Below are 25,482 nucleotides of genomic sequence, written 5' to 3' on the forward strand. Positions count from 1 at the left end.
TCCTTCTTATACCATTTTTACTGTCTGTTCTCTATTCATATTCAAACTTTTCCAGGAGCTGTTCTGCATGGCCACTCCTTGGTTCTGCCTTTTTAGAGCATGCGTAGTCTTCGGCCTTGTGGTTTTATGTCTTTTGATTCTTGGGGTTGGGCCCGCTAGGTAAGAGTCGATGGTAGGGGTGGACCTCTTAATTCTCCAGACAGTCAGGGCTGATTGCAGCTTTGGGCCTCTTTGCCCCTCCGGCAGAGCGGTGATAAGGGCTCTCGGACTCTCCTGGCCGCCCGTTCTCCGGGCGGAGCAGCCTTTGGGCCCTTTTGTTCTCTGGACAAAGTGTTGATTAGCAGCTCCTCGGGCCTCATCCTCTGCTCGCTTGGAGGTTATCTTACTTGCTCACACTTGCTAACATTCTTGCTAAAAAGAAAGAAAACTACATCCACACAGCAAAAGCATTTCTAACATTATATAATATCTACCTTAATACTTTGCGAGAAGCCAATACTATAATATATGTTTATAACAACACTCACTGTGGTTTCTGCTTTCTTGGTATTTCAGATGACTTTGGAATTAATTGTGTGTTACTTCTGTTCATCCAGATTGAGAAATAAACATTTTGATACAGCGTGCTTCATGTGATGCTTGGAGCCTCTTACCCAATGATTTCTATCCCCATCTAAAACTCTGTTAAAAGTTTATTCTGAACCAAAGGTGTCACTCTGTGAGCTTTTTGGAATACTCCTGACTGAAGATGAGCACAGTTCTGGGATTGCTGCCAGGATTGTTTGCCTGTGGTTGCTCATAGAAAAGTCAAAGCTAGAGAACTGATGTGATTCTGTGGTTTAAGCAGTCAGGGGCTTGACTTGCTGTGAGAGAGCAAATGGAGCAGCAGGTCCAGGATGCTCTGGAGATTGGTGGCTGCAGAAGGGACCTAAACTAAACACCCTCCTACCAAGAGCAAAAGTGATCTCGAGTGATTTCAGTACATCTTTCAGATCAGCAACTTCTTATTGCCTCTGAGCGCTCCGTTAGTCGGTCCTTTTTAGGTTAGTTCTTTTAAAAATAATGTTTCAAATAGATTACTGTTTATCTACAGTATTGGTCTAAAAGTGACTCATGACACAACTGCATGGAACAGGTTTTCTTACACTGTTTATTTACTCGCCTCTAGGTGAATCAGGGGGATGGGAAGCAGGAGAATTAGTTTGTTAGGAACAATGCATCCAGCTTGGTCAGCATACCAGGGCAGGAAGAAAAGATAAGAGACCACTGATAAGGGCAGAGGGAGTCTCAGACAGACATCCTGCGCTCAACCCAAAACTAGCTCAAACCAGTCTCGAAGCTTAAACCCAGGCCAGGGGTACAAAAGAGCATGCGTAGGGAAGAAAGGTGAAAAGTTCAGGATGATGAAGACTCCTGACTTCATCAAAAAGACCCTTGGAAGACCCCTACCAAAGCCACCAAACCACACTGCGCAAGCGCAACGCGGATGTAAATGACTTTTGGGTTCATTATAATACGAAGCGAGGCTGGGCGGGGCTAGGTGATGAATATGTATAGGCGTGTTGCGAAACTTAATGAATGTGGAACTTGTAACCCTGTAAATACCGAGCTGAATGCAGCTGTCGGCACGCATGGCTTTGGAGGAGCGATCCCCCGTGCATCCCAGCGCTGGAAATAAACATACCTACTTTACTACTTCTTTAGTAGTGGAGTTCTGTCCGCTCTTCATAGGGAACTTGGCTGCATTTATAATTTTGACTTCCCTCTTCAAAAGTGTTTGTGCCCCTAGACTGCAAGTTGCATAAGCAAAGAGTAAATGTTTCCTGGCAAAATGATGGTACCTTTTTACTAGCTGAAAATTTAAATAGTTTTAAGAAAATGTAGGGTTTCTCCTTGTTGTTATGTAGTATAACAATTGCCAGATTTCCTTTATAAATCAGTTTGTATTTGTGTAACACCTTTAGACTGTAGGGAACCAGTGCTGAGTTTGGACATGTCCCTATGGGCTGCAGTGAAATAGAGGCTTACAGTTGTCACAAACAGGGCTGTGTAAGGTGTGCTACCAGTGCCGTAGCTTCCTCCCACCACAGTATAGCAGATTAATTCTTCTGGGGCCAGGGCAACAGACCTGTGTCCTGGAATCCCATGGCAAAATCACCCTGCACTGCTTTTCCTCATACTCATTCCAAAATTAGCACACCTCTGCAGAGTCCCTCAATCTGATGGTTATGCCTGATCTGTTCCAAGAGAACAGATACATAGACATAGCTGAATGGTATCTGTCACTCCCCATGTAAAAATCTGAATTTGTTGTCATCCTTACTCTCCTTTGCAACACCCTTGTGAGATGGTATTTGTACTGTTTTAATTTTTAAAAACAGGGAACTGAGCCATGGAGATTATTTATTAGTTGAACAGATTCAAATCTAAGAGCAAAACTCAGACCAAAAATAGAACTGCTATTAATAATAGCTTATATTTGGCCTATGTGATTAATTCTTCTATAATAAAGTTATTTCTTGTCGTAAGTAGAGATTTGGTTGCTTTCTGCTATTTTTATTGGGGTTTTTGTTTGTTTGTTTTTATTTTTTAAAACTACATGGTCATGTTGTTGTTATCGTCATCCTCATCATCATAACCATTACTGTTGTTACTGTTATTATTATCTAATTTTATTGTAACAACTCTCACAAGAATTCTGTTTCTGCAGCTCTGGAATTCCTGCATAGAAGTGACTTACAGAGATCCATCCAACGTACATCTTTCTGTAGAATAGAATGGGCCTTGATTCTGATAATAAACTACTTCAGTGAAACTGTTCATGCAAAAACTTTGAATATTTCAATGTATCATGTTTTCATGGAAACCTTCTGAATGCCCTGATATTAGTAATGAAATAATAACATTTCTAAATATGCTAATAATTCACATAATACTAATATTACACATTTCCCTTGCTTTCCTTCTACAGAAAGATTTTGTACAACACAGAAATAAGCCATATGCTTTTAAGCTTCTTGAAAGAAGCCGTAACATAGAAACACACTCATACTATTCGTGGTATAAATTTATGTGGTAGTGCTATGCAATCCAGTTCAAAAAGTGTTTAAGGAAAGGATGGCATGAAAGAAGCAGCGAAATGTGAGAGTAGCAAAGTAGTGGTAAGTTAAAAAAAAAATTCTAATAAGAGAGAATGGGGCACCCAGATTTTGATAGTGTAGACAGCTGCTGCTTCAGATCTGGCTGAATTGGTTTGCCCCTATTTTATGTAGAATGTGATTATTTGTCATTTGATGAATATGCATCTGTCATCATTCAGTTCCTGGAGAAATTTTTTCAAGATTTTGTTTTCTTCAGTAGTTGGCTTTTTGGTTTTAAATGTCTGTGCATTAATGCATATCCAGATTAGACTTTTCTTCTAAACTAAGTTGTTGTTTATTTTGTTTTCTCTATTCCCACTTTTCCAATCTTCCCCTGCCCCCATTTTCCCTCTAAAAATATCTTTAGGAATGACTTGCTGATGGTGTGCCGCCAGCTGAATATGGAGGCGTCTGTTGCAGAGATCATGCACCAGCTGGGAGCAGATGAAAATGGAAAAATTTCCTTCCAGGATTTTAGTCAGTGCCGCATGGAACTTGTACAGGAAATCAAGAAGGAGGAAGTGGAGCTTTCTGTGAAATCGGATGACTCTTGTAAAAAGAAAAAGTTAAGGGATAGAGTAGCTTCCTGGCCAACTAGCAGCAATAAGAGTTTAGGTAGGTATGACTTTTAAATGTCTTGTTGGTGTAATTTAACAAAAGGTTAACTCTGGGGTGTTTGTTACTGATTTTACTGGCATTAGGGTTGCCCCTAAAGGACTTTGAATCTGCCTTGGCATAATTTCATCATGTGCTAGAGTGCTGTTGTAACTGATGCAGTCTTGTCATCAGAATGTAGACTAGAATGTGTGCAGAGCATCCTCTTCTAAAAGTGCAAGTTGCACAAGAGAACAGACTTCCTTGGAAGGACAAGGGCTGGTAACTGAAGATCCAGGGAGTTCTCTGTTCTCTGTAAAGCCCATACAGATACATAGGTAGAACTGAAAAATGAGGAGAGACATAATCTTGGTTCCAGTCATAATACACTGTAGGGATGGATGTTTCTTGGATGCTTTAACAATCATTCCACTGGATCCAGTGGGAGATCTGAATGCTGGGAGAGCATTAGATTATGGTTTAGAGAATACAAAAATAGTCCTCCATCTGGTTAAAAACCAAACCAAAAAAACCAAAACCAGAACCAATCAAACCAAAAGAAACCACCACTACCACCAAAACCAAACCACAACACCCCCCAAAAACCCCAAACCAACAAACAAAAAAGTGCTATTCCATCCACAGGAACGTAGGACGTAGGAAGGGATTATCTATGTCGTTGAGCCTGGTCCTTGATAACACTATGACCAGCCAGCATTAGGTCAGCAGTGTTAACACCTGCGGAATGGTTCCTTTCACCCTGTAAAAAATGCAAGAGACTAGAGGACACAGATTCTGGGGTCAAAAATGGCAAAGGGTGCTGCCTTGTGGAGAAAGCTGAGGATGCTGTTCATTCCTCGGCTGCCTACAATATGCAGCAGTGCATACTGGCTAAGCAGGACTGCTGGCTGGGGATATGGAACTGACCTGCATCCATGCTTCGCAAAAACACTATCCGCCTCTGATTGTGTTTAGTTGGAGCTGTGTCTCCTCAGCCTTTTCTTTAGGCTATATGAACCCACATGTTTTAAAACACTTTTTTAACTAGAAGTCTTCCATTAGTCTTCCTCTATTAGAAAAATAGTTTTTCTTTGCATATGTCCTAAATTAAATTTGGAATATTTTTTGCTGTTGGATGTGCTTTATACTTCTTCTGGACAGTTGTATTCCGGCTTCTCGTGTTAGTGGCCTGTTGTCAGGTGTAACGTTTAACATCAGATTTATTTATTTATTTGAAGGTAGTTGATGGTACGTGGGATTTCTGTTTTAGCACCATGATGCAAAGCATACTGAAAACACAATACAGATACAAGTCACACATAGCAGAAGAGAACAATTGCAGTGCACAGCTCCATCACAGCACCAGCATGGTTGAGCCATGTACTCGTGTACCCCACACTCGCCTAGCTAAGTCTGAGAGACATTCACACTCTTACTGAACTCAGGGAGAAACAACAGCACCAGTTGATTCTCTCAGCTGTTTATAGTTTATCTAAAGCAAAACCTATCCTCAGGTTCTCTTCATTGGTGATGAGATCAACTCAGCTTATTTGCAGCAGCTGTGATCAGTCCCAGCCTACATCCTTCCCTGAGCTTCATGGGCACATCACCCCAGCCCATCTCTAATCCTGCTCCCATGGTAGGGCTTTACTGATCAGTCACACCTTGTCTTTATTTCGTCAGTAGTCAGCTTCACAGAAAGTAAAACTGGGCATGTGTTGATTTTGGTGGTTTGGTCCATCTATTAGTTTACTTATTTATTTGCTTTGGAGAGATGGGTTTAGCATCTTCTCTCTTCTAGTCACTTTGCACATGTTTTTGGCTAGTCATCTCAGGAATTAAAATTTTCCTTGTTTACTTTGTATCCTTGGTGAACTCCTTATCTTTTTGCTTTTTGGATGGACTGTACTACTCCTTTATCCCATCATCTCTTGCTCCTTGGCTTTTCATTTCAGCTTCTCAGTATAGCAAATCTGTTTCATAGCTCTTTTTATCTTCTGTCTTGTATTTTATGGTTTCCTAGTCATATTTTGCTATAGAGGTACTCTTTTGTTAGTATTTCTTTTGTTTATTCTTCCATATATATTATTGAACTGCAAGACTCTGTAGTTTCTATGCCCATTTCTCCCACCACTTTCTGTATCGAAATCTTCACAAACCTTGTGCTCAGTTGATTTCCAGCCTGTGAATCTGTTTATGGAGCTGTATCAGACAATATTTCAAAGCCCAGATTGTGCCTAATAACTTTTTTTTTTTTTGGTTTAAGGATATTGTGTGTCCCATTGCTCATACAGTTATTTTGTGTTGCATGCTTTTCCAATGCTGCCGCAGTTGTATTTTTCTGCAAAACAGAGTTGTTGTTCTGCCCTCAGATGGCTATGCAAAGTTTCTGTTTCCTGACCAGATTTCTGGGTTTTAAAATCTTCTTTCTTAGACAAGCCAGCCTAGTAATTATGATTTGTAATAATCAGAGATGAAAGACAGCTCCTAAACTTTGTAAGAGAAGGGCCTACATAATAGTCTCAAAGTTTATCCCACAATGAAATCGTACTAATTTCTGCCAAAAAGTATTCATAGATGAACTTCCAAATTTATTAGTGTATAGAATTCAGTCCCTACTATTTTTTTCCTATTGTCCAATTGCTGTTAGTTTTACAAGAATAATTTAATGCGTTTTTAAAGTTGGTGAGTGAACCCACTTTTCTTTTCCTGTTTTTTCCCCCAAAAGTTAAGTCCAGAAGACTTTAGAATTTCCTGCCTTGATATATGCTGCTGATCAAGTGTGACTGTTTTACTGGACTGTACTTCTAGAGCTATAGGGAACTACGGGATTTGTCCTTTTCCTGCTTTGACTCTTACAAGAATTCTTAGAGAACATATGGAGATGCTCCCCTGAAAAAAAAGAATGGAAGGAAATACTAAAAATGAGCATTTAGAATGCAACTGCTTTTTATTTGGTTGTAAAAGAGAACCATTGTGGCAGCACTATTCAAAATGTTCTACATAGCTTTCTTTTCAAAGAGTCAAGGGAACACCCCTGCAATATATATTTCTGTGATATAAACTCAGCCTGTGGTATGAACGTAATGACAGCTGAAGAATTACACTTGCAGTACAAGCTTAAATTATGATCTGCACACTTCTGTGCCTTTTGTGATCAGAGAACTGATTGTGTTATATTGGCTCCTTGCTGTTGCTTTCTAAGTGTTTAAGACAAGACAAATTCAAATGTGGGCTTGGTGGATTCTTTTTTTGTGTTACCTTTTTTTTTCTGGTCAAAGCATACTGTTTTTATTAAGCTTTATTTTCAAAGAGAGTTTACAGGCCTCTTTTTCACGACTAATTTCTACAGAGTATATCAGCTGTTGATGTTTGAAAGCTGTTATCATGTATCCATGTGGGGCACATAAATGACAGAATTTCGAAACTCATCGGACTGGTACTGAGTGGCAGGGGTCCTGATGATCTCAAACAAAGGAGTCTAGCCATTGACATGAATGTTTTTACACTGCAAATTTGTGTGTAGTTGTGCAGCAATTTTGTGCTGCCTTCTTGGAACTGTTCCAAATTCTTAAAAAAAAACCGCAAAAACTTTTATCTAAATATAATATTACCTTTGCTGCCCATAGGTTTTGCTTTTCATTATGAGGAAAATAACTTGAAAAAAAGTTGCAAGAAGTAATTGCATCTAATTTACTATTGAACTTCATCTCATCCATCTTTTTTATCATTGATAAGGTTCTTGTAATAATTTTGCCCAGCTTTGCCCAACAAATATTCACTCCTGTGTTTCCATTTGGGATGCAGAGGTGAGGAAATTGGCTGACTATTTTTATCGAGGTACAAGACTCAGGTTTATTAGTACTCACTCATATACTTGGCTCAGTAAGCCAAACCTGCATCCATATCTACCATCCTGATGAGCAAATGGGTGTATAGATTGTTGGGGTTTTAGTTTAGTTTTAGGTTTTTTCCTGTTAAAGGAATTTTCTCCCATATGCATGTTGCTAGGGGACAAATAGCTGTACTTAAGAAAGACAAAAAGGGGGGTGGGGCGGGCCTGGCTACTCCTTTGTCTACACCTGGGTGTGGGGTCAGTTTGCTCTGAGCGTCCGGAGAGAGAAGCTGCAGGGAAAGGAGCTGCTGCTTCTTTCTTTCGGCCGTTCTTTCTTCCTGCTGGAAACAACGCCGGGATCCCAAAAGCCGCTTTCCCTGCCCTGCTGGAGGCTGAGCTGTGGCTGCCCTGCTCCGCTGCTGCTTCGAGCTTTCGCTACGCTGTAGCCCTGCTCGCCCTGCCTGCCTGGGCCTCCGTGGGGTTCTCCCATCTGGATACATCTCGCCTGCCACCCGGGATTTGTGCTCGTCCCTGCTGTTCCAGCCTGCTGTTCCCGAGGGTCCGGCCGGACACCGGGATCAGCTGCCCAGCGGTTTGTGAAGCCTTTGTCCCATCCCTTCCCGGGATCCCAGGCCGCCATTGCCGCGTGCTCCCCGAGCTCGCTCCGGAGCGCCCCCTGCAGCCGCGGGGGAACCATCGCACCTGCCCTGCTCACCGGGAGCCGCCAGCGCCCCTGCCGGCTGCGAGCGGAACTGCACCCGAGGGGAAAGGGCCTGACAGCCGAGAAGGCTGGGGCTGGGTTTGTGATTGCTGTTACTGCCAGAGTTGTTGTTGTTTTGTTTGACTGGTTATATACATATATATATATATATATAGTAAAGAACTGTTATTCCTATTTCCCACATCTTTGCCTAAAGGCCCTTGATTTCAAAATATAATAACTTAGAGGGAAAAGGGGTTACATCTGCCACTTCAAGGGGGGCTTCTGCCTTCCTTAGCAGACACCTGTCTTTCAAAACCGAGACAAGATTTAAAAGCTTAATGTTTTATTTAAGTGCACAAAAAAGGAAGTTTTTCAAGTTACTAGAATTAGGCTTTTTGATATTTATTCATCAGCAATTCAAAGCTGATTAATGTGTTGTAGTTCTTACCCTACACTATTAATGTCAGCGGGAGCTTTAACAATAATTTGCAAGTAATAACCAGTTATTATTCTATACGTGAAATGGAATGTAAACTGTTAATGTTCTTCTCTGGCACTTTAAAATGCAATTAAAATTAATGAAATAACTTTTGAGAGTGTTGCTGGAGTCTTGCTGTGACCATATGCAACCCGACTGTTTAATATATCATTTCAGTAGGAAATGCAGGAAGAATGTCAGTTACTGATCAGATCTGTGTGGAGAGTGAGGGCCATGATGGATACAGTAAATCTGTGTGAATAACGTAGTGAGTGATGGAATTGGATTGCTTGGCACATGCAAACTTTTAACACAGCAGAACTGCATCTCTAATATTTAAAGCAGGAAGCTGCCTGAACAGTTAGGGCTTCTGTTAGCTTTTTCAGTGTTGTATAGCTTTGTATGTCTTTTATAAAAGCTAGGATTAGAATTATTTATATTATGCATTGTATAGATTTGTCTAGCTCTTTACAAGGAGCAAATTACCATTTTTTCCCCGTGATAAAGAATAGCCTGTTTCTAGCACCCATTGACTTGGAGGATGAACAAGAAATGGCACTGCTTATTAGTAAATTCTTTCTTTAGGCAAGTAAATGGTTTCCTGTAACTGCGTGTATTTATTGATCTGATTTCAAATTCTAGATAAACCGTTACGAATACAAGAGTCTTTTACCGTTTTTTGGCTGTAGGTTAGTACTTAGTAATTAATTCATAGCCAACTCCCCTTTCTTTACTGAAAATAAGTCCCTTGAAAATTTGCTATGATAATTTATTTGCATAGTGGATCAAGCATGAGAATTAATCAAAGGAGGAAAGTAGGAATTCAGCTTTAAATTAGCTTATGGGTAAACATGAGAGGCAGACCAGTGGGGCTGAAAAATCATTATTTTTGCTTTACATTAATTCCATGTTTGATCTTACAGCAAATAAATTGCTCTCAAGAAACTGATACAGTGATTACATTTATTTATGCTGTATTTAATTAAAAACTACAGAACTCATACAGACTCAAAGGCATGCTGCAGACTTTCTTACGATTTATGAGCAAAGTTTCACCCTAAGATATGTTTTTGACTAGAAAAGCTGTGAGTTTCTGCTAGGCCAAATTTAATTACATACAAACTCCCGGTAACTGTAACTGGTTTAATTTATTACTTTTAAAAAATCTTTTGATACCACTTTCTTTGTGCAAAGCAGCAGAATATAGGTTTTTTTTTCTTTAAGAAACAGAGAGTATAAGATCTGTGAGCATCATTACAAATGAACCTGAATTTCCAGGGGTTTGTAATTGACAGCTGATGAATCTTATTAAAATCATAATATATAGTATGTGTTAAACACCGATGAATCTACAAAGGATAGAAGTCATCCCTGCAGGGATCTCTGGTGTCTAATAGAAAAACAAATGTAGTTGAAACCTTCTTCTGGTTTGAATATTTGTAAAATGTAAGAACAGCTCATCTGTATTAGACCAGACTTCATTCTGAAATGGTAATTCTGTCCCTCAGCATGGTGAGAAACAAATGATTAGAGCAGATAGTACGAATTGAATGATCATGTAACAATGCTCCCATATTAAATTTCAGCTCAGGGACTTTGAATTAAGATAGCTGCACTTGCTCACACATACATGGCTTCTCTCCCTCTAACCCTGTCTTACAGGGCTGAGTCTCTGAACACAAGTGAATCTTTAGTATTCACCTGTCCTGCAGCCAGGAGTAGCACAGCTTGCCCTTCCATCGTATGAGGAACAAACTTTTTTTGGATTGCTCAAGTTTCCTGACCACCTCCTTCCATGTGTTTGCAGGGGTTTTTCTCTTTTTTTTTTTTTTTCCCCTCCTAGTGTATCTAGTCAAGGTTGAGCTTTGCATTGCATTGTATTATCTTCCTCAGTAGGAGCACTAACAGAGTCTGTCACCTCTGTGCCTTCCATAAAAGTTACAGGAATTCAGTGTATTTGACACTTTGACACCCCTTCCCAATGCCCTTGAAATTACCAAATAGCTTAAAACTTTGGGAGGAAAGGGGGAAGACAGACAGCAGAGTGGGTAGAATTGGGGGAAATATAGGAAGCTACTGTTCCTGAGAGCTGCTGCTACCAAGAGTCAATAGAAGGGCTGGCCCAGACCAGCTCTGCAGAGCACCACAGGTCCAGCTTGTTTCAGGGTAACACTGCTGCTGTCTGTGCTTCTTGGTCAGCTCCAGAGGTAACACCTGGAGCTGTGATTTGGATTTGCCATATGGTGTGGAACTGGATCACGGCATCAGTTCCTCAGTTTTGTTGCAGTTTATGCTTTCCATGCAAATTGTGATCACTTGAGAAACCATAAGGCTGCAGCTGGAATTTTCATGGAAGGCGAGCTTCATTTGGTTCAAGATGAGCACTGTCACGCATCCTCCACTTCAGCTTTTATAAATTGAGGCTTGCCTCTCAGCACATTTCTGCTTTACCTCTCGTGACTTAGGTGATGTGCTCTTCACCTGCCTGCTTCTAATGAGGCTCTGACATGCTATGGTTCATGAGACAGCAACCTAATGAAACTGACAAACTCCGGATGTTTCATTTGTTTGCTTGGGTACATGTGTATTCAAGTCAAATCTAAAGTGAGATTGTCTTGAGTGGAAGATAACCAGGGATGAAGCTGATTATCCACATGTAAATTGCCATGTAAGGAAAGCTAACTTTTTTTAGAAGTACATCGAATACAGTACAAATACTGTACTTGAAAGGTATGTTGGAACCTCACCTAGCTTCTGTATGACTTCAGGTTTTATGTACTCTTTTTCCTTTCACTAGGGGAGTATATATACTCCCCTCTTTACTAGACATTATTAATTTCAGGGTGAAAGGATTGTTTTCTGCCTTACTAGAAACTTCAAATGAAATACTAGATTGAGTTCCTGAGTACAATGGTGTCATTAGCCAGCAGCATTCTGGCAAATTTAGTTTAGGTGCTTAAACAATACTGGGTACTAGGAGACCTTGGTTTCTAGGCTGTTGAGAAGTCATTCCCATCCTCCGTTTCCTGTGTCTGAATAGAGCAAATGGTTGTGTAGTCTCAAGGATAATCTTAAATAGTTGCCGATTCAAGGGCAGGTGTATGAAGGTGTCATGGACAGTGTGCTTTTATTTTTTTCTGTGTTGTTATTTCCTATATGGCCAATGCCAGTCTGCTGGCAAGTACTGAAACCATGATAGTTTACATAGATGCATTTCTCCAGTAATAGAAATAAATTTGAAGAAGGTAAATTGACTGAAATTCCACAAACATTTGTTAATATATGTGGTTTGGACTACTGGTTTAACAAACCCAGCTTCTTCATCCAAAAGCTGTGTTGAAAAACTGGGAAATTGTAATGAGAGAAGCTTCTTTAATTAGATACATCTCTGTTTCACTTTCTCAAGGCTTTATGAATTACCTTGTCTGTTTTATGGTTTTGCTCTTGGCAAGCTTGCTCACTTATCTGTCCTAATTTTCATGTAGCCATCTGATTTATTTTTCTTAAGGTTTGACATAGTTTTTATAACTCATAAAAATCTGCTTATAAAGATATGTCATGGAATGTAAAAAATTAAAACCCAAAATGATAGTATTACTCTGGTAACTAAGAGTGCTGGTTATGTTGCAGACTGTTCTACTTTCAGGGTGCATTTAAGTGTTTCTGAAATTTACACTATAGTTATATCCAGAGCCAGGCAGCACAAAATTGCAGAATTCCTGAATTTTGAATTACCAATATTGGGGATACTTCAGTGCACCCGAAATACGGTTGAGGTTTTGTGATGATTTTGAGAAATATACCAGTAGAAAGTGCAAATGTTATATCATGTAGTTCAGGGATAAGAGGGAGACGATACGTGAGCTGAGAGCAGTCTTTTAGAGCAGAAAGTATCAACGTGGTTCAATTTTCCTCTTAGGTGTGATTTCATAAAAGAGATTTCTCCCATGAGTAAGTTGCCTTAGGTAGGGTGGGGTGTAGCTGTGGTTTCCTTCCCTTGGAGCTTGTTATCCTCACTCCCAAGACTAGTGAGAAAAGGACTGAAAAAACACAGCCTAACATTGTATTTTTGTGCAGTGTTCATCAAACCAGAAAAAGGGCGTGGTGGGAAGGACAAGATTTAGACAGTGATCCCATAGATCCTTGTCTTGAGATTCCTTGTTTCCCATAACTACTCCTCCCATAGCAATTATTTCATTCTTGGTCACTGGACAAGTGTTGCAAAAGATTCTGATGTGAAGTATTTCTAGGACTGAAATGTTGAGTTGAGAATACATTTAAAAATTACGCCTTCACAGACTTCCCCCCCTGAATTCTCTTAGAATTTGTAATGGATGTACAGATAGCTTTCTGTATTTAATCAATTCTCACCCAGCTGTGCATGTGAGGATCAGTTATTATCATCATCACTCTGCTGCTGTGCCATTCATAGGTGTCATTCATATTTTTTTTTATCATCTGATGCAAAATAATAAATAGGCGTTAAAGAGCAATTCCTGTTAAATAGGAAAGAATTACTTTCGCAGTCAGGCTACCAGCTGAAGCCAGAACTTTGGTCTTTGATTCCTGTATGGAAGCGTTTTTGTAGAAAACAATGGAAATAGTTGTAATAAGCTCCAAATACAACTATGATTTTCCCTTTTCCAGTCAGGTTGGATTAGTATAAAGTTGATCCTTCTACAGAACATAGCTTCTTTTCAGTTGTTTTCAGGGTTTTGTAATGTTTGCATCAGGTTAGGGGACTTGAATTGTCTGAATGTCCAAAGATTTACTCTCATTCTTTTTTGGCTTCCTGCCCAGGCCCCATTTTTTATAGTTAGACCTACTCATTGAGGCCCTGACTTGACTAGCAACTGCAAAATGACCATTCTTTGTTAATTTTATACATTTCCCCCTTCATTCGGTGCACTTACCTACAGAGCCATCATTACTGAAGTTGGCTGGGAGCCTTGAAATGGCTAGTACTTTTCACAAATCTCTCTGTTGCCTTCATGAATAATAGTAATTTAAATTTCCACTCTTATGTGATAGGTTATCGCAATGTAACTGTTGAACGAAAGATGAGCAAAAAAAAAGGGATGAAAAATAGCCATTATTCTGGTAATATAATGCAAATAAGTTTAAGTAGCTACATGTCATGGCTACCCCATGGAAGCCAGTGATCAGATAACTCTTCATTGAGTGAGGGGAAGCTTTGTGTCCAAGGAGCTGGTTGTGCACTTACGTTGTCAGCTGTCTTCATGTTTGCCATTCACAAGCCAGACTCATTTCAGAATCTGCTGCAGGGCTAATCTTACAGTGCCTTGCTTTTCCTGATATCCCAGATCCTTTCAGAAACAAATACATCTTCAGTGGCCTACCATCCTGGTGGTTCATCTTTTCTGCTCTGTGAGCAGTGAAGAAATCACAAGACACTTGGTCCACCAGCATAGCCTGGTGAAATTAGCCTTTACCAAATCAAAAATCCTGGCTATATGGGCAGACTTGTATTTTTGGTAGGCATGTGCTTCTCTGTTGCAGAGTACAAGCCTTCTGAGCAGAAGGTTGTGCTGGTAGATAAGATGAAATGCCATTTTCTTTCGGATCAGAATGCCAGGGTGGCACTAGAACACAGACCAGAGAGGTTTGCAGGTGATAAAGGAAGATTTAGATACCAAGAAGTCTCAGTGCATGTGGACAATTCAGAGTGGCATTTGTCAAGTGAATTGATTAAAGTTGTTTTAAACAGCTTTGGTACAATTTACGAACTGAAACTTTATGTGATTATGGAATCTTTTATGTGCCATCAAACGAAACTGTCCTTTGTTATTCTTAAATGTGCAATGTATTCATTCACTCCAGAAAGTGTTTAACTTTCTTACTCTGGAATTGAAGTGTTACATAATTTGAAAACAATATATATTACTTCTCTAATACAAATATTGTGCAATGAATTTATTTATTTATGTTTTCTTTCTGTTTAATCATTGTAGCAACACCAATTTCCCAGAATGCTTATTACCTGGGAATTTTTATGATAACTTTGTTTGACTTAGTACAGAAAAGTCATGCTTCTTACTATTCTAAGTGCAGATGAACAGGGAAGAGTTATCATGGGATGTGTTTTGTTCTGTAAAGACTAATCTTAAACACAGACTTATTAGCTATAGGTTTCTATTTCCCAGGTCAGCTATCAGCCATCATACCTAATGTTTCCTTATTTCTAATTACTATTGTAAGAGAAGGAATTGTATGTTAATTACAGCAAGATACAAGAGTTACCTGTTAATTCCTGGTTGAATTTTCAGTTAGAAGTGAAATCTCAGTTTTGGCTCTAGAGTTCCCCTGCAGAGCTGAGATTTGAGAGGTGCATGACCCGGGACAGCATCTTAACAGCCAGAGTTCTGGAATCTGTTGGGAAACCACTGGGCAAATTTAGGGATTAGGGTTAAGCCCAAAATAAAATTCTGGAAATGCCTTTCAGTCATCTCCCCTTCTATTTTTAATATGTATGTTTTAAATTAGGAGTATAGACTTGAACTTTTAAGAAAACTTGGGTTAAAGATACAGTCATAATAGACTAATAAAACCCAAATCTTTCCGGATCCATCTGTCTCTGACAGGTGACTTCTGTGCCAACTGAGTGTTTAAAGTGCTTCCAGTCTGATATCAGGTGGTGCATTCTATGAAGGCCACTTGGGTCCTTCAGCAGAGCTGCTGTTGTTAATTACATGAATATGGAAGCTTTTTTGCAGAACAATGATTTTTGAGTAATAGAAATGTAGTGCACATTCTCTGTAGAAACAGGTGCCTTATTTAGCTCTGTAAAGGGAGGTGTATCTATATGATACAACCCGCTCTCGTAATTCTGTGGCTGTGCTTGCCCAGAGAGCGTTGTTTCCCGTGTTCTTTCCAAGCCTGGGAAGTGGCAGAACTGATCCTCTGGCTCCCTCGGGCATCTGAGACATTTCTGTGGCTTCAGGTCTGTGAGCTGCTGATTTTGTTGCTCTGTGGTGTTCTGTAGCCACACGAGGGCAGAGATATCCAACGCTGTGCACAGCCACAGTGTCCTGCCCGCTGCATGAAATACTGCTGGTACCAGTGTCTCAGTGCAAGTCTGTCAGAACTAGATGAAGTACAATGGTGCATGCTCTTGGTGTGAAAGTCATTGAATTAATCTTTAAGTAATCTCCCTCTACCTGTGCTAAGAAATCATGGTGATTATATTAGTATAAAATGTAATTTTTTTTTGTTGTGCATTATTTTCTACTTAGATGTTTCAAGAATAGAATATTTGCATCGCAGAAAGGCAGGGAAACCAGCTCCAGGTTTCCTAAGTCTGTTTTTCATGCAAAACGGCTTTACAGGGCGTTAGGGTGTTGACGTGGAACAACAGATCAGTTGCTGCCTTGCAGCCCTTCTGGCTGGTTTTCTGCTTGTACTTTTGCATCTCAAACTTTCTTGGCAAGGGGAAAACATTCTCCTAATAGTCCATTATACAGTTTATTGGTTTTGCCTGGTAACGTACTGAATAAGTAACAACCACTGATTAGTAAGCACTCCCTTAGAATGCTGATTAATATTTGAGAGAGAAAACTAGCTCATAAAAAGGAAAAGCTTTTAAAATAATAGGATAGCATTACATGTAACTACTTATGGTTTGATGATTGCATGTTGGATTTAGAGTTTTGATCTAGTCTGTAGCTCTGGATTCTATTCTGACTTTTCTATTAACCAGAGTGGATTAACCAAACTTGGACAAGTCACTTACTTGTTTTTAATCTTCATTATGCTATATATGAAATTTTACAGTCCTGCCCAGGGTTATTAAATAATCTAGTGCCTGCTCTGAATTGTTTTGCCATAAGAAATAGTTGAATCTAAAACTTAACAAGATTTTAATAGGAGTGAGACAGTTGTAAGGGAATCAGAAGCACCCAGGGAGGAAATAGTTACTGACAAAACAAGAACATTTTCATCTACTTTCTTTTATGGTTTAAGCCCATCTCTGTAGCAAATTGGAAGGATTGTTCATGGAGAAACAGGAACCCTACAGCTTCATGATACAGAAACTTTCTCAAAGCATTCGTTGTTTGTCACGTGCCACAAGATCATATCCTTGAATTGATTTGTAATGAAACACATTGTGATTGATGTGTTTCAAACTTGAATGGAAACAAGCAATCCAGATCTAATAAAAAAAGCAGTGGTAACATAAAAGTGATTAACTATACAGCTCAAAGATAAACTTATTTGTTGGCATTCAGTAAACAGAAAGAGGTGAATTATGTTTTTCTTCCTTTGCTTTTCGGTCTCTGCTGCTTTTCAATCTGATGTAAGTTACTGGTACTCATTTAGTGGTCCTTAGCTGTTGTAAACTACATTGATTTTGCACTGTACTAAATAACATATGCAAATGCTTCTAGTTTGCCTTCTGAATCATGTAATTTAGTAATTCACCTGTGCACTGAAAATTTTACTGCTTTTTTTTCCTGGTACTACCAGCACGTGCAAGGTGAGCAATAATGGTGGTAGAAGTTTTTGCTTTTTTTCTTTCTGGAATGGCAGGCAAGGTTATTCCTGTGTCAGCAGCGCACCCTGGCAGCCAAAAGGGCTGTGTCCTGGGGTACATCAGCATCATCAGCCAGTCACAGAAGGCGGTGATCCCAATCTGCGCTGCATTGTTGCTACCCCACCTTGAGTTCTGTGTGCATTTTTGGGTATTTTCTCAGTACATGAAAGGCATCAAACTATGGGATTGTGTCCAGAGGGAGACCAAGATGGTGAAAGATCTCAAGGAGCAGCCAAGGTCACTGGGTTTGCTCAGCTTGGAGAAGAGAAGGCTGAGGCCTGACTCCAGAGATGCTGATTTCGTCTCTCTGGTGACCAGTGACAGGACGTGAGGAAAGGGAATGAAGCTGCATCAGGGGAAGTTCAGATTGGATGTTAGGGAAAGGTTCCTCACTGGGATGATGGCTGGTCACTGGAGCAGGTTCCCAAGGGAAGTGGTCATGGCACCAAGCCTGGCAGAATTCAAGGAGCATGTGGATGATGTTCTTAGCCATGTGGTTTAGGTTTAGGCAGTCCTGTGAGGAGCAGGGAGTTGAACTCAGTGATCCTTATGGGTGCCTTCCAACCTGAGTGATTCTGTGTTTTCTTTATACACAGTCCATACCAGAATGTTTTTCCATTTCTACATTTTAGGTGCCTTATCAGGAGCCAGAGAAAGCTGGGAATATGATTCAGGAGCGAGAGACCTTCATAGTCCAGACCTTCACAGTCATTTTATGCTACAAAAAGTATTGGAGTATGGTGGAAGCAACGTGACACAACAGGCTGCTCTGCAAAGACTTCTAGCTCAGGCCTCAAATTTTAGGAACTCTGTTGGAGGAAGCTACTTAGAACTTGCCAACACTGTAAGTGTGTTTTACCATCTGCTTTTAAGTTTTTTAGAAGTTTGTTTGTTTGTTTGTTTTTGAAGAAGCGTATTTATTCCAGTCTTAGAGCTCTTATGGAAACAGTTTTACTTTTTTTACCAGAAAACCAATGTGATTTTAGCAATAGTGTAGTGTATAGTATTTCCAAAGCTTGTATAACCAAGTTGTGTCAAAAAATGGAGGAATCTTTGTGTAGTCAAACTGAAGTTCTTAACTGACACAGTTTAACACAAGAAGATTTGTTTATACAAACTTCCTACCAGTTAGTTTTAAGTGTGATGTCAGATTGCTCGAAAGTGTTGTGCAGCAGAATTCTTCACATGTTATTTCATTACTACCCACTAAATTATTTGGTACTTGCTTTAAGCCCTTGGTGTGCTTTTCTATTTCTACAGGGAAATACTGTTCTCCATTTTAAAAGCCCGCACAACTGTGTGTGCTGGTTTTGACTGGAGAAGGGTGAATTTTCTTCACAGTGACTAGTGTGGATCTGTGTTTTGGATGACACTTTTGAAGGAGTAAGACATTATTTTTTGCTTCTCCCCCATTTGTATTGGGATCATGTTTGTGTTTTAATTTTAACCCGGGCATCTTATAAAAGATCACCTATTTTGTAGCATGTTTCTGGTTTATGTTGCACAGGTGTTTAAGTGGAGAAGTAAAAGATGCTAAAATAAAAGTGAAAATTTTCTAATTTAAAAAATTACTCTTCATTGTCATGCTTGACCTTGATGAAATAGACTCCTAGTTCATGATATCACAGGATAATTCAAGCTGTAAGGGAACCTCAGGAGGTTGTCTGGTCCAACATCCTACTCAAAATGGAAGTGATTGCTGACAACAGAGGAAAATCAATGTCTTCAAGCCACATTATTTGAAAAGAAAATGATGAAAAGTATTCTGAAAATGTTTCCAAAAGCCTTCTTGGTTTTATCTAAGTTCCTGAACATGAGCTGATATAGGACCTGTTTCCATATGCAGAGTAAAAAAAAAAATGTAGATATTAAAACTTCTCTAAGAGAGAAAAAAATTTAAGAAAATTGATAGTTTCTTAAAGGAATCATGCCCTCATTTTTCCTAGGGAGGACAATAAGAGATCAACTGCGGACCAGTCATGAACTTTCACAGAAGCATATGGGAACTGTAATGAGCAGAAAAGAAGCAGGCACACATGTATTATAAAAAGGATAGCATGGGGAAATTGAGAGATTATAGGCCATTTAGCAGCTTTGCTTGTATATTCCATTAGTTGTGGGGAAATAAGAGCAATTTTAAGTGAGAAAGAGAGAACATGTAGATTTGTAAAACAATAACCAAGTCCATCCAGTATAATATCTCCTTTAAGAGAAGATAGAAGACAAACAATACACATCATGTTTCTCCAGTAAAACATCTGACCCTGCCTTGAGTGACGTTCTCATCATCAAGGCAAGAAAAGTAGTTTAAGTGTAACTACAAATGGTTGTACAATGATGGTTCAGAAGTTACGTGCTGTTACACATTTACAGAGATACCATATGAAGCCACAGTGTGCAGTGTTACTCAAGAATGCTCAGTGTGGTGGCTACTGCATTGCTATGACATGTAGAAAACTAAAAAATAAAAAGGCTTATAAAAAAATAAGGGTTCCCAGGTTTCATGGCTTTCTGAGTCAGGGGAGGATATCGGGGAAAGGTTTTTCACCCCAGGGTGTTTAAGCACTGGAAAGGCTCCCCTGAGCAGTGGTCGCAGCATCAGCCTGACAGAGTTAAGAAGTGTTTACACAATGCTCTTGGGCACATGGTGTGACTCTTGGAGTGTTTTGTGCAGGGCCAGGAGTTCAGCTTAATGATCCTGATGGGTCCCTGCCAACTCAGGATATTCTATGGTTCCATGATCTCTAAATTCTTTCTATGATTACTGTCATGAGAGATGCCTGATCTTTGTTTTGATCTGTTATATTTCTGCTTTTAAGTATTCTTCTATGCTTTTCAAGACCACAGTAGAGTCATCAGTCTCTCATTTATATGTAGGTGAATACAATAACATCTTCATTTGACTCCTGCTGAGGACTGGTGTCATGGGTCATATGTAAATTTTTGCTTTGGCTTTATAAAAATGGAGAAAGAAAAGAGCAGGAGAAAATTGAAGAATTATTTACTTTGGGTTTCAGTATTTATTCATCTTTCCACAATTTTTAATACTATAGGGCATGCTTACTGCAGTCTAAATTTAGGCTCTTCAAAGAGATAAACAGCCTTCACAGAGCTGAGATTTAATATAGGTTCTTCCTTCTCTGTCCCTTTCTCAGATCTTTTACTTTGAACTGCATTTGCCACAATGATAGGCAAGCTGGTCCCTAGCATTCATTCTCAGAAATGACAGATCTCAGCTTTCCCATTTTTATAAGTTGAATTCAGTTAATTAATCAAGTGTCAGTTCTTGTTATTAATGTCCTGATTTACTTTCTGGCAGCCTTTTTTTAGCCTTCTTTTGATTTTAAACTGTGCAGTCAGGCTAAAGACCTCCTTGTGGTGATTATGTACTCCTACAGCATAGATTATACCCCTCAGTCAAGGCAGAGGGTCTCCATGCTGTCCTTTAGGTTTTCCATTTGCAAAAGCTAAATGAACATCAGTCCACTTTGCCTAGCTTTTATAAGGGGATTTTTTTTTTAAATGCATTTTCATAATTTTGGGAACATACATCTCTACAGCATTTTATCAAAACATAATTCCTGCTCTGAAGCATTATTCTTCATCACAGGAGTGATGCAATTTTTAAAACAGCGCTATTTGAAATTTAGCCAGTCATCCTCATTTCGTATGTTTCTATCATTGTTCATTTTGCATTGTTTTGCTATAATTTGGTTTATTAACACATGTTCAGATTCAGCTTTTGTTTTACCTGAATAATATATTCTGTAATCTTTATAGGGTGTTAATCTCTTTCAGTGTTTTCCAGATTTGCATTTTTATTCTTAAATATTAACACGTTCCTCTTTAGAGCTCTTCCCCTTGGTATCAACATTTACGAGTAAAATATTAACGTTTCACATGACTTGTCACCGCTTACTGATGATCTACCTATTTGTGCCAATAGGAGTCCTCATGTGTGGGTGTGTTTGAGAGTTGTAATTAATTTAAATCTTCTTCGTGGGCAGAAAAGAATGCAAGCATTTCGAAAGATTTGTTGTGCATGCGGATGTTTGGGAGCAGCCATGGGATCTCAAGTGTGCATCCTACAATGCTACGAGGAGGGATGACATTCTGTTCCAGGAGATGATGTATTGCTGTTCTCTGAAAACATCATGCAGGCAATATCTCAATATGATAGGCATATTTCACATTAAAATTCCAATGGAGTTTAATAAGCAGAAGCAATAAGACTTGCTTTAATTCCCTTTTCATATTCTCCTTGCATGTGATTAGAATACACTTGAATTTTTCTTAGTAGAACGTGTGCATATAAATGGTAATGCATGTATGTGTGCTTAATGTTGGCTTCTGTTGCTTAAATTTGATGTTAAGATGAATGTATTTATTGTCGGAAGTAACTACATTTACATAAACAAAACCCACTGGTTATGTTTCATTTGCCATGACGATAAGATCTCTGTTCTTTTAGTTGGAAATACATCTGGTTTGCTGAGAAAAGTCTCTGCTTGAAGATCTTCCAGTTTGAAGATGTGATCCCATGTTGGGGTCCCTCCCCTGCCGTGTAGCCCTGGGAGAGGGGCCCTGAGGGCACAGACACGGGGCTTCCCTGTCCCTGCTCAGCCTCGTCCCCATTGGTTGGTTTGTGTTCCCTGCGCGGGCAGAAGGACCCTTGGTCCCGTGACTGGGACAGTTCCTCGGCAGAGCTCCGGCCACAGGGCTGGGGAAATAAACATCTCTGAAACAGCTAGCAAGAATCTGTCTGTCCATATATATTTCCTTTCCACGGGACTCCTGGTTTGATATATGCGTGTTGCAGTATCCCCACTGCAACAAATGGTGGAGATTTGAGAGCAGAACGATCCCCGATCCCTAAGCGACTGATTTGTGTGAGTAAACCCTGGAAACTTTGGATTCCTCTTCTTGGTTTTGCTTTGCTATTCCATATCTGAACTATGGAGGAACCGTGGGAAGACTCTTGGCTCTCAGAGCCGCATATGGACATTTATCTTAAACTTAAAATGATTCTTGAACAACGATTTGTAAATTTTAGCTTGATTCAAGCTCAGAAAGAACTGAAACACTTCCTGGCATGGTTGTTTAAGAACTTTTTCTATGTTTCTTGGGATTTAATTCTTACCAAGGGCTTTTGGAAAACCGTTTGGACACAGTTAATACTGGAGTCAAAATATATGCCGATGGAAGAATATTTTCGTGAATATTATTTAGTTACCGAGAGTGTTGAGCAATGTCAGCTGTGTCCTGGCGAAGGGAAGCCTGGCGCAGGGACCGTGCGGCCCAGGCCACGTGCACCGAGCGCTCTGAGAGCAGCAGCGAGGCAGTTCCCGTGTGCGGGCGGAGCCACGCGAGCCGCAGTGTCGGTGGCGGAGCGAGGCGCGGCGGGACCCGGCGGTGCCCGAATGGCCCCGTGCAGCGCGTGGTGGAGCGAGCCCCGTGAACGCCCGACCGAGAGGGGCGGCGCGCGGGCGGCGGCTGGCGGCGGTGGCGGTGGAGCGGAGCCGCGCCCAGCCGAGACGCGCGCTGGAGCGGAGCGCGGGGGGGTCATCGCTCGGGGGCCCGGCCGAGACGTGGGTGCAGCGCCCGGCAGCGGCAGCGAAGCTGCGACCAGAGGAGGCGACGCACGGAGAACTGAGCGGCGTGGCCCGGCCCGGCCCGCACAGCCCCGAACGCGACCCCGGGAAGAGCGCGCAGGCACCAGCAGCCCCGACAATTCCAACACGGGAGCGACCGAAAGAGAGAACAAAGACGCAGCGAGACAGAAAACAGCAGCCACTCGGAAAAAGGAAAAGATCATAGCAACTAAGACCTTAGGGATAGTAAAATGGTATAATGTTAAGCAAAATTACGGTTTTATAACAAGGTGTGACAACCAGCAAGACATATTCGTGCATAGAACTGCTATTAAAAAGAATAACCCTGAAAAATGCATCCCAAGCTTGGGAGATGGAGAGGTGGTGGAATTTAATATTGTACTAGGGAGAAAAGGGTTACAAGCATCGCAGGTCACTGGGCCTGATGGTGTTCCTGTAAAAGGCAGTATATATGCAAAAAATCGTAGTCATGTTAGACAGTATCTCCATTGTAAGCCCCCCCTACAGTTTCCCTTTCCTAATCCCACCTTTCCCTTTTACCCTATGTCCTATTACCCCCAGTGTATTCCCAATCCGTTTTTTCATCCATGGTTTCCCTCACAAAACCATGCTTTTGCCAATTGTTTCCCCAAAAATCCCTTTCCAATGCCGAGTGGGGGATGAAAAGGGGGAGGGAAGAAGTTAAACCCTCTCCTGCCTCAGTTTCCCCACAAAGCATGCTCAGAGTTCTGTCTCCCTTCTGTCAGCCCTAAGATGTTCCACAGAATCTGTTTGGACATTTAAAGACTCAGGAGGGTGGCTTGTTTTGTCTTGAAACTGTTCTTGTTATGTTTATCCAGTTGTTTTCATTCTCCTTTTATTAAAATAAAACGGGTGAGGTGTTGGGGTCCCTCCCCTGCCGTGTAGCCCTGGGAGAGGGGCCCTGAGGGCACAGACACGGGGTTTCCCTGCCCCTGCTCAGCCTCGTTCCCATTGGTTGGTTTGTGTTCCCTGCGCGGGCAGAAGGACCCTTGGTCCCGTGACTGGAACAGTTCCTCGGCAGAGCTCCGGCCACAGGGCTGGGGAAATAAACATCTCTGAAACAGCTAGCAAGAATCTGTCTGTCCATATATATTTCCTTTCCACGGGACTCCTGGTTTGATATATGCGTGTTGCAGGATCCCCACTGCAACAATCCCACGTATGTTGATACATGGTGGTCTTTTAACTATCCAGTCCCTGGTCTGGTGGGATCTAGAACCCTTTAATCTCTGATTTTTCCTTCCAAAGACACTCCAGTTGTGTTGGAACCTCCTCCTTGCCAAAGCTTTTTTAGTTGGAAACCTTTAGAAAGATTTTATGAGAGTATGGTTGATTTGCAGAGGGGAAGGATACAGCTGTATTTTTGAGATCAGAGTGTGGCAGAATTTCGTTCTGACCGCACTTCAGGAGGCTGTGTTGCTATTTCCTCCTCAAAGCAGCCGTGCCACAGATGTGGTTGTTCTTAGTCAGAGAGAAGGGCTTATTTACAGAGTTGCCAGAATTACTTCCTGCAGCATCTCACTCTTCTGGCCAACCACAGAGTGTGCATAGTCCTGCTTTTTATGTTGTGCAGGGCTGTCAGTGCAAGATGCATGTGTCTAGGTGGGAGGGTATTGGTGCAGACTGCTCCACCTGCCAGATCTGCACTTCTCATCTCAAGAGGAGCTGGTTTTTGGAATGCCTCCATCAAGAACAAACAGAAAACTAGTACAAAAATGTTCTTAATGCATCTTCTTATAACTGCTCTGGTATATGCTCTTTCTTATCTCTTCCTGTCTGATTTGCATGTGTTTGTACCTCATCTGGAGGCACTAAAGACATCATTGGGCTTGAGAATGGACTGTTTGTTTGTGCATCTGTTTGACAAAGTGTGCTTTATGTACAGCAGAATTAAAGCAGCTGAACTGGATTTATTCTGGCTATGGACTCTTTGTATCAAATGCAGATACCATCTCTATTGGGTATGCAACCCAAAGTTTATAATGTACAAAGTTAAAGTGGAAATACATGTAACAAATCAACTTAATAGTTGTGGTAGCAGTAGTTTCTCAGCATGATCACTAGCAGATGAGAACTCAGTATCTTTGTTTTAGGAAGCATGATGTTATTTGACAATAGATGTTCTTACTGCAATACCTCTTCATTAGTCAGACTTGGTGAATGTTCGCCTTGCTAATTTTTCTTCCTGAAGAGCACTGAGCTGCAAGTTATGACAGACAGAACCACTGTTTTGAGAAAGGCTATTCTTTTTTTAGTTGACGTAGTTTATACTGAGCAACAGTGTTCTGAAAGTCACTATTGCATTTTTCAGGAACACATGACTTTTCATTTCCTACCTGGATCTGCTCCTTAGTCAGGCAAACCTAATTTTCTGTGGTCTACTTACATTAATAGCTTTTGTGTATAAAAGAGCACACTTAGTATTATCATTGTGTTTACATTCATGTCAGGATGTAGTGCAGCTCGCTCTGGATAACTGCTTGAAACAGTATTAATGCCCTGCTTCATCCTGAGTCACAATAAGTATTTATGTGCTCTGAGGCACATG

At 40.6% G+C, this 25,482-nt stretch overlaps 1 protein-coding gene across 1 annotated transcript in view; it reads left to right on the plus strand.

The window, feature by feature from the left end:
* Window positions 1-25,482, plus strand: part of MCC (MCC regulator of WNT signaling pathway) — a 187,522-nt gene that overhangs the window by 12,386 nt on the left and 149,654 nt on the right. Inside the window, 2 exon segments of the mRNA XM_048292897.1 lie at window positions 3,508-3,755; window positions 17,934-18,145. Of these exon segments, the coding sequence (XP_048148854.1) occupies window positions 3,508-3,755; window positions 17,934-18,145 (460 nt within the window).

This window comes from Corvus hawaiiensis, chromosome Z, assembly GCF_020740725.1.
Source record: "Corvus hawaiiensis isolate bCorHaw1 chromosome Z, bCorHaw1.pri.cur, whole genome shotgun sequence".
Taxonomy (NCBI): Eukaryota; Metazoa; Chordata; class Aves; order Passeriformes; family Corvidae; genus Corvus; species Corvus hawaiiensis.